This window comes from Mytilus edulis, chromosome 1 (genome assembly GCF_963676685.1).
Source record: "Mytilus edulis chromosome 1, xbMytEdul2.2, whole genome shotgun sequence".
Taxonomy (NCBI): Eukaryota; Metazoa; Mollusca; class Bivalvia; order Mytilida; family Mytilidae; genus Mytilus; species Mytilus edulis.
The window spans coordinates 43,630,853-43,644,622 of record NC_092344.1 but is presented as its reverse complement, the minus strand read 5'-3'; the positions used below and the strand labels follow the sequence as shown (position 1 = coordinate 43,644,622).

At 31.9% G+C, this 13,770-nt stretch overlaps 1 protein-coding gene across 1 annotated transcript; it reads left to right on the top strand.

The window, feature by feature from the left end:
• The first annotated feature begins 2,885 nt into the window (after positions 1-2,885).
• Positions 2,886-11,643, top strand: LOC139483161 (sialate:O-sulfotransferase 2-like). The gene is made up of 5 exons (XM_071267199.1): positions 2,886-3,004; positions 6,030-6,124; positions 7,773-7,897; positions 10,338-10,476; positions 11,503-11,643. Exons 2-5 carry the CDS (start codon positions 6,043-6,045, stop codon positions 11,505-11,507), a joined length of 351 nt encoding a protein of 116 aa, XP_071123300.1. The 5' UTR covers positions 2,886-3,004; positions 6,030-6,042; the 3' UTR covers positions 11,508-11,643.
• Positions 11,644-13,770: the final 2,127 nt, after the last annotated feature.

Genomic DNA, 13,770 nt, shown 5'->3' with positions numbered 1-13,770 from the left:
AGTTTTCTCGTTTAAATTGTTTTACATTTTCTTATCGGGGCCTTTTATAGCTGACTATGCGGTATGGGCTTTGCTCATTGTTGAAGGCCGTACGATGACCTATAGTTGTTAATGTTTGTGTCATTTTGGTCTTTTGTGGATAGTTGTCTCATTGGCAATCATATCACATCTTCTTTTTTATATTAGTTTGGATTTGCCGTTTGTGGTTTCATTAATATTTACCACACCTTCATTCAATAATAGCATCAGATGAAAAATTCTCTGCTAGAAGAAATTGTTGAAACTTAATTTTCAGGTTTTAACAATTCAGATGAGCGAAACGAGGCGTAAAGATTGATGCCTGCATTATACCGCGGCAAATTTATAACTATATAAAACTGAATGCCACTTTTCCTATCCCCTCTTTTTTTTGTTACAAATGACCGGTTCCTTATATGAGCCATTACTCTATCAGAGTCCGATTTATTCCCAATTGTTTGTGTCTATCTTGAGAATATATAAAGAGAAACTCGAACAGCTAACCATGATCAGAAAGGCAATATTTACATAAATGAAAATACTTAACTTCGTGTATTATCTTCTTATAGAAAAATTGCTAATGTTAGGTATACCGAAATTGACAAATATAATGCCTTCCCTCGTTAAAACGATCATATAGCATGACATAAAAGAATTATTTATTCAATTCAATAACCTTAACCGTATTGAAGACTCCGTATGTTTATTATTAAAGATTTGCGATTTAAACAAAACTTTGCAATTCATATATATTTTTTACAATTTTCCAACAATATCAGATGTGATTTTTTTGCATCTTAAAACGATGTACTAACATGCTAAGGTTTATCTCAAGTCTCAACCATTTTCCAAACGGTAGCAACAGATTTGATCCTAATTAGTAGTAACGGTTACTCCGCAGACGCAGATCGGAATCAGTTATGACGTAGACAGTAATCATTCTAATCGTAATCATGTTCATTGACCATAACGACGATGAAAGCACATCATATAATGACGTTTCGACATCATATAATGAAGTAAACCTAACCACATAATATAAGATTACAAGCACATAATATAATGACACAACCACATCATATAAAGATGTTTGCACGTAATATAAGGGAAACTGCACATCATATAATGATATGTACACATCATATAAGTATATTTGCACAGCATATAAGTATATTTGCACAGCATATAAGTATATTTGCACATCATATAAGGATCTTACAACATAATATAAGCATATTTTCACATCACATAATAATGTTTGCACATCATATAAGTACTTTTGCACATCATATAAGTATATTTGCACATCATATAAGTATATATGCGCATCATATAAGTATGTTTGCACATCATATAATGATGTTTGCACATCATATAATGATGTTTGCACATCATATAAGGATATTTGCACATCATATGATGACAAGTGCACATCATATAAAGGTAAATGCACATCATATACAGGTAAATGCACATCATATAAAGGTAAATGCACAACATATAATGAAAAATGGGCATAATAAGACAGTGTTGGCGTTCCATAAACAAACCTTAAAAGATCCCATGGTTATGAAATTAGTAAGATGACTTGTTCTGTCATGCATGAAATTGAACATATAAATGCGTGCCGAACACATTCCTGGAGCACATAACATTCTACCGGATCTGCTTTCACGTTTTCAGATTCAGGAGTTTCACAGACTGGCCCCTTTGATGGACACTTATCCCACAGACGTGAACCCAGGATTACTAGAAGTTTTTTTTAACTGTTACACTTCAAGACTGCTTAAGACCCTGCTATTGCACCCTCGACCAAAATAGTGTATGGTAATGCTTTAAGAGTATTTCATTCTTTTTTAGTAAAGTTTTTCCAGGTCGTACTATAGTTAATTGCTCACTTGAAATGCTGATGTTTTTCATTGCATCTTCTTATGAGGACGGAAAGTCGCCGAACACTTTAAGTACTTAATTAGGTGCATTATCTTACAATTTCAAACTCAATCGTCGTCCGGATTTATGTTCAAATTTTTTAATAAAAAAAAATGATGTGTAGTGTAAAGCGTTTATCAGCAGCTCCTGGTTTGAGGCGCCCCATTACCCTTTCTGTTCTTCATGCCATTATCAGGGAATTACCATTTGTCTGTAGATCTTTCTATCAGCAAAAGTTGTTTTCGTTGATGTTTTTTAATGGCATTTCATGCTTTCCTTCGGATAGGAGAGGTAACGATTAGGAATAAACAAAAAAATCATAATTTGATTTATTTGGAAAATCTGACTTTAAAAAATTTTGATTCTGGAAATCCGTATTTAATTTTAAAGATGTCCAACTTTAAACATAATTTGTCTAAACAGCCTGTCCAGTTACAAATTCTAAGTCAAGTTGAACCTCACTTTTGTCCTGTTAAGAAAATGAGAGAATTTTTACAATTACGGGGGAAAGTAGCAGGCCATCTTTTTTTGCTATAGAGACACAAGACCTATTCAAAGATCTGAAGTTTGTAACATATTAACATTGACGCTGTCGTCTGCTAAGTATGATACAAAGTTTAACAAGTCGCACAGTTTTCGTATAGGTGCTCCCCTTACCTCGGACAGTGGTTTATTCAAACAAAATAAGAACGATAGTACGTAATAAATCAAGTCAGTACAGAATAACTTACCACTATTCAGATATAATGATGATTTTTGACAGCCTTTTACTTTGTAAAATATATAATATAAATACGTATATTTTGAAAAGAATCATATACTAGTATATCATAAAATTTAATATAAATTCACAAGGACAAGGTTGCTGCTGCATTGAGTTCGCAACAGGATATATAAGGGGAAGTAAGGAAACATTGTTTTACAAACGGTTGTAAAATCATCCGTAACAAACTACATGGAAATGCGTAATAGATTATATAGTAAGTATAAAAAAAGAATGTGTTACTCATTGCCAAAGAAAATCTGGAAGATATCGTTTTTCCATAATAAGTTTCACGTAAGTAAATTATTATTTGTTTTGGTATTTATAATCATCTTGAAAATAACTTATCTGACAAAAATCACACCAGATATAGATATTACCGTGATAACTATATGTGAAAGATTTTTATTTGACATATACTTGTATATAAAGTGTTCTGCTTGTTGCATCTCTTATGTCGTTTAATAAATAAACATTTGATATTTTTATTCAAAAACATTCAATTTGTGCCTTATTTGATTAGTTGCTGCTTCAGAAATTTAGAGTGACAATGTCCTAAAGCCAAATTATTTTCCCTTATCTTGTCAGTTATAGTTATCAGAACATTCTATGCATTTTGGATATCATTCCAAGTCCTTTTCAAAATCCATTCTCTGTCATTGTGCAAATATTGTCAGATGACAAAAAAATGTAAACTAATAAATTTTCTTTGTTTCATAATCTATTTTGCCTTTTTGCCGAGCCTTCGACTTTTGTCGAAAAAGCGGGACATAGCGATCCTACATTCCGTCGTCAGCGTCGTTGGCGTCCATAAATATTCACTCTGTGGTGAAAGTTTTTGGAATTTTTAAATTTTCTTAAACTATCCTTGATTTCTACCAAACTATGCTCTTCAACTTTGTACTTGTTTGGGTTTACAAATATTTTGATCTGAGCGTCACTGATGAGTCTTATGTAGACGAAACGCGCGTCTGGCGTTCTAAATTATAATTCTGGTACCTTTGATAACTATTGGACAGAAGCTTGTTTATGATCATAAAATGGTATCCAGAACAATTTTGTAAAAAAATAATCCTTTTCTCCGATTTTACTTATAAATGAACTTAGTTTTTTTCTGCCAGTCAACATAACATTCACTCTGTGGTTAAAGTTTTTAAAATTTTGATAACTATTAAACTATGCTTGATTTCTACCAAACTTGAACAGAAGTTTGTTTATGATTAAAAGCTAGTATCAAGAAGGAAATTTTGTAAAAATAAATTTCCTGTTTTTCCTTATGTTACTTAGTTATGATGTACGTAGTTTTTTTCAAGTTAACATTACATACAATCTGCAGTTAAAGTTCCTAAAATATTTATTATCTTCAAAAAGTAGGCGAGACACTGGGTTCCGCGGAACTCTACCAAATTTGTTTATGAGTCTGGCGTGCAAAATTATAAGGCTAGTTGGTATCTTTGGTGAGATCTTTCAACAGACACTGGTTTAATTCTACACCTAGTGAAGGTTTCTTCCTCGAAGGTTCATGAGCCCACTAGTCATCAGGTGGAGATTGACATTAACTATCATTGATATGTTGTTATAAATAAATTAACTGTTTTTGTGTTTTATTTAAGAAAAATATCTCATATAAACATGTGTATCCACAAAATCCTTTATTTATGGGGTATCGTAGGCAATTTAACGTTCATAAAATCTAAGGATTTTCTTACCCCAGGAGTAGATTACCTTAGTCGTATTTGGCACAACTTTTTGGAATTTATGGGTCCTCAATGCTCAAACTTTGTACTTGTTTGGCTTTATAACTATGTTGATCTGAGTGTCACTGATGAGTCTTATGTAGACGAAACGCGCGTCTGGCGTACTAAATTATAATTCTGGTACCTTTGATAACTATTTACACACCTGGTTCGATGCCACTACTGATGGACGTTTCGTCCCCGAGGGTATCACCAGCCCAGTAGTCAGCACTTCGGTGTTGACATGAATAACAATCAATTTATTTTTTTTTGACAAATTTTTTTTTTTATACATCATGGATTAACAGGCATTTACATAATTTATCTATAGTGGCACATAATAAAGCAAGCAAGAAAAATAAGCATATTCAGGCAAATAAGAGTAAACAAAAATAATACTAATAATACGATATGTTATAACGGAATATGGATGAAGTATAACATCTTCATTAAAAAATATATAGTGATAATGGAAATTACATTTCAAACACATCTATACAAAATGATTCACTATTAACTTAATTAATGACTTTATCCCAGGGGTTCCAGTACATATTATATTCTTTCACACTCATATTTTTTGAGGAAATATGTTTTTTCTAAAATTAAATTTTCTTTTATATAGTTTTTAAGTCCCTCTATATGAGGTTTTTCCTCTTGCATCTTTGATCTATATATAAAATACTTTACTAGTAAAATGACTTTATTTTTTATAAAATTTTGTTTATAGTTATCATAAAGACCAAACATGTCTATATCAACATTTAGTGGAATTTCAATATGTGTTGTTTCAAAAATCCAGGCATTCAGATGGTGCCAAATGTCTGCTACAATATGACATCCCAACAATAAGTGTTCTATGCTTTCTGGTTCTTCCTGGCAAAATGTACATAAATTACAATATACACGGTTCATCTTTAAAAGTAAAGTATAAGTACCTAAAATACGGTGAATAATTCGGTATTGAAACCAACAGAGCTTGGTATTTTTTGAAATTTTAGTAACACAGTTATGGATTTTTTTCCAATCCCCTACAACGTTATTCAATATACCCTTCCATTTTCGCTCAGCTGCTATTACAACTGGTATCGCACCTTGATTTAATAAATTATACATGTCTTTTGAACCTTTGTTTGATTTGAAAAAAATGTAAATATTAAAAGGTAACAAAGCTTCTTGTTTTTCCCTTTTAGTGTTGATTCCAAAAGATTGTAACCATTTTTTAAATGCTACTTTAATACCATAATATTAATATCAATTATATGGTCATTTTCTAATAAATTTCCTGTTACAAAACTTTGAATTCTTCGAAAAACTAAGGATTTTCTTACCCCAGGAGTAGATTACCTTAGCCGTATTTGGCACAACGTTTGGGAATTTTGGGTCCTCAATGCTCTTCAACTTCGTACTTGTTTGGCTTTATAACTATTTTGATCTGATCGTCACTGATGAGTCTTATGTAGACGAAACGCGCGTCTGGCGTACTAAATTATAATCCTGGTACCTTTGATAACTATTATAACAATTTTACCTTTTGAGCCTTATTGTTACTGCAAAAATGTATTTCAATTTATTGATATCAGCTTACAGGTAACTATGAAGAATTTGATGATTTTTGTCCTTTGTTTGGTCAGTGCTGTTTACTCAAACCCATACAGGAATATTGGACTCTATAGAGGTAAAAACGTTCAACATATACTTCACAGCTGCATCATGAGAAATATTTGAAAAAATTGATTTCATAAATTGTTCTAAGAATAATATAAAACAAAATCAAAATTGGTACATGTATTTTCATATGTAGACGATAATGGATTAAACCTGGTTACATACCTTGCTAAACCTCTCACTCGAATGCCAGTCGCATAAATTCAATTCCACTGACAACAATGTGTGCCACAAAACAAACAGACATAAAAGGTAAAAATGTCAAATAAAAATACACAACAGTCAACATAGAGTAATATTTAAAATAAACAGTATATGTTACTAGTAATAAAACGTAAAATCAGAAAAATAACTTCAGGAACATTCAAAACGGAAAGTCCCTAATCAAATTGGAAAATCAAAAGCTCAAGTACATCAAACGAATGGATAAAACATCTTTCCGTTGTATTTTCTTCGTATACGTCCCTCACTACACTGTCTTACTAAGAAGTTTCCTCCTAGTTTCTTACATGCTCGATTTTTTTGTGAAACGGCGGGATATGGAAATATTTATTTACTGTATTCATACACATTATATAAATAAGCATATTCATAAATATTTACTGAATGTTTTATTTACTAATTTTCCTTTCAAATTTGATGGAAACAAAATGTTTATTATAGGATTATACGCCTTTCTAAGGGAATTCATTGGTGTAATAACTTATTATTTCACACAAACAAATCAAAGTCTGAATGACTTTCATGATATGTTTGTGATTGACTTGGACAGTTTATACACGTATGAATTGTACACACTCTACCCGATCGTAACCTATATCACACGTAAATTGTATATTTGTGTCAATGAATTTTCCTGGTGCAGGAATATATTTTTTGGTAAGCTTATCTAATTATCATCCAAAAAGTACAATCGCAATACTACTGAACTTCGAGAAAAATTCAAAACGGAAAGTTCGTTTTCAAAAGCAAATCATAAGATCAAACAAATCAAACGAATGGATAACAACTGTCATATTCCTGATTTGGTTCAGGCTTTTTGTATGTAGTAAATGGTGGATTAATCCTGGTTTTATAGCTAGCTAAACCTCTCACTTGTATGACAGTAGCATTAAATTCCATTATATAGACAATGATATATGAACAAAACAAAAAGACATAATAAGTAAAAATGTCAAAAATAGGGATATAGCAGTCAATATTATCTTAATCACTATAAAACAAACAGATGTATGCACAGACATAACCATGGCACACTGGCATAATCAAGGGATGAATAAGTACAGAGCAGAGTCACGTAATATGTACGAAAGAATTATTAGATAATAATAATCATTGCAACTTCGCAATATATGACAATTCATTATCGTACTTTATCTTGACACGGAATTGAACTAAGCAGGCACTGATTGCCGTAAGAAATAAATATGAAAAATGTTGCTGCATAGGAACTTAAGATAAATAACATTCAATTCTTCTGGAGTTCGTGTTTGACAGACAACAAAAAATCCAATCTCATCTGTTTTATAATGATTCTTTGAACGCAAGAGAAAAAACAAGAAAAAACAAGAAAAAAACGAGAAAACAAAATTAAATCAATGGCTGAATGCGCTTGTTTTGTATACATTTTTAAACAACACCATATTTTTTCCTACTAGGCTATGTTGGATGTTTTGTTGATGACCCAAACCGTATGTTAAAGCACAGGATACAAGTTCTACATCTGAATACATTAGAGAAATGCAGACTTCACTGTAGAGGGTACAAATATCTGGGATTACAGGTAAAATAGCAATAAGGGCTTGTCTATCTTGTCTAAAATGAGCACATTGAACAGTAGTTTTTGTTCACATTTTCAATCTAAAATGTTTGTTGAATAAAGTGTTTTAAGAGAGTTGGAAATTCTGAGCATAAATAAATTGGTATATTTAACACGAGTTCAGATCAAATAGTTCAAATACCATATTTCTTACTCTATATCAAAGTTCATCTATACTGCAATTTGCCCCCTGATTATATTGTAACAAAATGGGGGTTCTTTGAAATGGAACTTGTTTTCCCTAAAATTGTGTGATGATGTTGTAAAAACCTTACCGTTTATTGACTGTTTTATTTTATATTTCTTGTACAACTTTGTGTAAACATTGTTAACTTTTTATTATTCTTAACGTCCATGTTTTGAATTTATATTCGGAACTCCCCTCGATTGTTCATGTCAAATGAAGTACATAAACGTTTACCAATCGTTCCGAACATTATTTTGGTAATTACCAATTCCGGTTTTGGTAGTTTAGGTATTTTTCACCACTGGTAAATGGTAAACCATTTAGGTAATATTTTACCAAAGTATAAATACAGTGGTGAGAAAGGATAAGACTTCAGTACGACTTTACCCTGGGCAAGTGACACACGCTAATTCCAAGCGATTAAGTAATAACCAGACTTTTTCCGTAGAATGTTGGCTTGTTAGTTCCATAACAAGTTGTATTTAGAGAATAACTTCTCGAGAGAAACGTTATCTTTTGACATTGAATTTCCGTTACCATTTGCCGATTACCAAACTGTCTTGTTCGTAAACTTTCTAGGTATTTATGTATTATAGTTCCGCTATCCATTTTCTTTACGATATTCTAATAAAGTAAGGTATTTATTTGTTAAACTAGAATACTGTTACTTAAGTTATTTATTATGTACGAATTGCTGATATTTATTGTACGTAAATACAAGTTGATTTTTATTCGACGAGTCTGTTATTCTTACAAAAACCTAAACGGAACCAAACTAAGATCTATCAGAATACCACAACGTACCACAAAACCTATACAGAACCAATTGTAGATCTACCCGAATACCACGATATTAGAGAACCACGTTACCAAAGAAGAGTCGCCAGTTATAACTTTAGTTCATATATTCCATTCTTATAGCAACACACTAAGGGTTCTTATATTCATAGTTAACACCAAAGCTTGACCGCTCGGTTATCGTTACAATATCATTCTTTTACTTCTTATTGTTGTTGAATATAAATTCTGTGTTTTTGATTTTTCTTGATATTTGAGATTATAAAAATTATATATTTTCAATAATCTGGTTTAATTCAATCAAATATTCGTGTAGGTACGTGGGTGTTTCAGCCTATAGCTCAATGCCATATTTGGCATGGCCATAAAAGGCGCTCGCATTGGATCTCCTCCACCTCATCTTATAGAGGGGAAGCCTACACCTGCCAACAGGTGGGGCACTAATAACTGGAGCATTGGTAATACGAGTATTTTCCCCGGTCACTACCCATGGAAGGTGGTGGTGTAACCGTGTTTAACTACTAGGGGTTTTATGACACTATTTCAACATAGGTCAGCTGATAACCATTGTGTATAGGTAATCGGTAGTCACCCTTGCGCCTCAACAAAATACTAGTATTATAGAATACTCTGTAGCCAAAGTAATGCCACAAAGTAAAAATGTATATTCTAGTCATGAAAATGTAAATACAAGTTGGTGTAATAAAATGTATGTTTAATTCAAAGGATTGCTTTTGTATTAGTTGTAAAAGTTATAAATGAAAAACAGAGGATGGAACCTCTACACAAATGAATATAATATACAGTCAGAAAGTCTGTATCATTTTAATTTTGGTATTTGTGAATTACAATAAACAACAGATAAAGAGAGACAACTCTAGATTAATTTTTAATCACTTTGTGATTAAAGGAAGGACTTCAACATAGTTTAGAAATACGTCAACAACTCTTGATCGTTGTTCCCCATCTCATTGTTATTCGTTCAGTATTGATATACGGTCTTCTTCTATGAGTATTGCAATTAATGGAATTTTCTGCTATTTCGGCATACGAATTTAGAACTTTTAATTCTTTCGTTTTTCTATTGAAAATTATTCCATAAATTTAAAATTATATTTGTTGTACATGTCACTTGTATAACCAATGAGTAATCACCTAATATATAAATCATCGTTACATGTTAATTATCTGACCCCTAAATATGCCAAATAAACTCATCATGTATTTACGCCAGACGCGGATTTCGTCTACAAAAGACTCGTCAGTGACGTTCGAATCCAAATAGATAAAAAGGCTAAATAAAGTATGAAGTTGAAGAGTATTGAGGACCCAAATTCCTAAAACATTTGCCAAATACTCAATTCAAGTCTAGATTTTTATTTAGTTAAGTTTTTAAAAGAGTAAATCTATATGATTCAGGCCAGTCATTGGTGCCTGTGTGGGAACAGGTATTACAGCCATGCATTTCCCCAAGCATCGGAATTACAATGCAACTATCCTTGTGCAGGGGAACCAAATAGGATGTGTGGCGGTGTGTGGAGAAATGCCATATATGAAGGTACGTGAAATTAGATAGACACGTTAAGTTGCGAACAAAGTTGATATAATATGCTTTAACTTATCGGAAATGGCTGACTAAAGATAAAATTTGTCAACTGTGACTTCAATGAGGGTTGTATAAAAACGCAGCTACGTCAGAATATGTTGTATACGAACGCATGCTGAACGTGAATGATAGTTACAGGACAAAATTACTGAACCTACCCTAGAAATATTTTTTCACTTGTATTCTATTTTTCCAAAAACAAATTCCTAAACAGAAACAACAACACGAAAAATACAATAAAATCCAAAGACAACTAGGTTTCAACAAACATGTCTATACAATATTCTTATCTATAGATTGTCTTAAGTTCAGAATAATACTGTGAACTAATTGAGAGATCTTACAAAACAAGATGGTTTTTTTTTTTTTTTACGCCGTATCATGTTGTAATTACATAGTTTGGATTGGCATGATTTGTGATGCATGCGAAACTAGAGTCGCGACTCATGTGATTCCCTCATGTTTTGTTATTTTGATTATAAATTAGAAATGGAATTTCGAGTTTGAACATCGGTATTTACTACTATTGCATCTAATTTAACACCTTAACATGTTGCTATGGACGTTTTTTAGGTATCCAAAATTTTCGACAACCAAAAGTACTAGAATATATAGACTGTTCTAAATTCTATGACCAGAATATGTTTACCCAAATGACGTTCTACATAAAATGTGGACGCAAAACTTTCGGAACTTCAAACAAAAGTAAAATAACAAAAATTTTGAACTCTAAGAAAAATTGAAACGGGAAAGCTCTTTTTTCAGACAACAGTGGTTTGAATAAGAGGTTTGTGTTTAAGAACAAAAACAACAGGAAAATAGAAAGGTGTGAGGGTAATGAATCGAATGCAATTAAAGATAGTTTTTCATATTGATGAATGAATACACGGATAAGCTTTCCTCAAGTTAGATAAGTAAAATAGTCTTTGATAGATACTATAATTAAGATGGTTATAATTTTTTTATTTCTTTTTACAGTTTGATTTCGTTGGAAAGAAACACAGACAGCATATTACAGATAAACTGCATCGTCGTAATTGAGATATCTAAATCATAGAACTTTATTTTATAATCATGTTATTTAAATATAGAATCAAAATATATCATATCTAAAATCAAGGAGTTAGTCTGCATTGAAATATGAATATCAATTCTTTAATGCTGCTTTGGAAGTTTTTGTCGTGTAATAATAGTTATCAAAGGTACCGGGATTATAATTTAGTACGCCAGACGCGCGTTTCGTCTACATAAGACTCATCAGTGACGCTCATATCAAAATATTTATAAAGCCAAACAAGTACAAAGTTGAAGAGCATTGACGATCCAAAATTCCAAAAAGTTGTGCCAAATACGGCTAAGGTAATCTATGCCTGGGATAAGAAAATCCTTAGTTTTTCGTAAAATTCAATGTTTTGTAAACAGGAAATTTATAAAAATATTAGTTTTTCGTAAAATTCAATGTTTTGTAAACAGGAAATTTATAAAAATATTAATGTACATGTAAGAATATATATATGTAGGACTCTAAAGTGCGATGGTACTCTAAAGTGCGATGATCACGCTAAAGTGCGATGGTCTAAGCTAAAGTACGATGGTGTCTCACGCTAAAGTGCGTTGGTTGTTTGTTCGCTAAAGTGCGATGGTGTATCACGCTAAAGTGTGATGGTCCAAAGGGTAAGATTTGAAGTATTAAAACATAGAGGTTTAAAAAGTCTTTTTGCAAAAGCTATTATGCTAAGATATAACATATGTGAAAGGCTTTACAATTTACCGGTAGGCAAGTAATTGTTTCTAAATTAACAAGTCCGACCAAGTAATAATTGCTATAAAGGTTATTTATGTTTTGCTAATACTATATTTCATGTAAAATAAATTTTTAACAATTCGGGGCGTATTGAATATTTGGATAATTGGTGTAGATTGCCGTTCACACTAATGTTACAACCTCCCTTACATTTGTCATTGAAAATTAAAAATCCTTAATTCTTTCATTGTCGGAAAATGCAACATTCATTTGCATAAGCTTAAATCTAGATGCGAGAGAAATGCAATGTTCGCCGAGCTTTCTCCTTTTCCGTATTTTCCTACAATATACAATACGAACTTATGTTTTAGCAGACAATTTATAGTTAACGCATGAAAACATGTATCTCTATTTTTCCGACGTTACTTTTCATTAAAATCGACAGCATTTTAACGGGGATCACTAAAGTAAACTGCCACATAAACAATAATTCGAATGTATCCGTTCGCTTCAAATAGAAGCAGGATAAGTATGCGTATACTGTTTTGTATTTATATAGTAAAACATTGTGATTCAGCCGACAAAAAACTGTTAAATTCAATCAATTACTCGTAAGTCATGGACATATGGTGTAAAAAATTGTTAATCAAATATTCCTAATATATTTTTCGGTATGTTTATTTTTAATTTGTATAAACAACTGTTAACGTCATTATCGAACTATATACGTTTTTACGTTTATATTTTCCCGGACCATCGCACTTTAGCGTATGGAACCACGTACTTTAGCGTAGACCATCGCACTTTAGCGTGACCACCGTACTTTAGCGTCCCCATCGCACTTTAGAGTACTACATATATATGTCAGCTCTAAATGGTCTAGAATCTAAACATTATTAACAGATTTTACAGAAACAATCGAAGATCTGTCATCAACACCAAAGTCTCCTAATAGCAAAGAAAATATTAAAACACTAGTCATTTTGGGGCCCTTTATAGCTTGCTGCTTGGAGAGCCGATGCTCAGTGTTAAAGACCGTACTTTGATCTATAATGTTTTACTTTTACAAATTGTGACTTGGATGGAGAGTTGTCTTATTGACACTTATTGTTTAGTTCAGTATCTTATGCTTTACAATTCTTCCTTTTAACGCTTACGTATGTTTGTGCTATCATATCTTTATGTTGTTAATATTTCGGGGCAAGTAAAAAAGTATGAAACTCGGCTCGATTACGATTCCTATAAAAATAGATGTTTATCCTCCTCTGGTATATAGTAGTCACCACTAGTGACTTTAGCTAATATGTACATAGTTTGGTTAACTGGATTATATTAAACTCTTCATATCACAATTGAGAGGTCCGTTAAAGCCAACTTGGTTATACTTTCCTTATATATATCTGACCTATCAAAGAACCGTTATATTAATGAAGTTGCTATGGGTAATGGAACACATTTTACATTATGTATTGAAAATGTTTTTGGTACATGGGGCATTAATA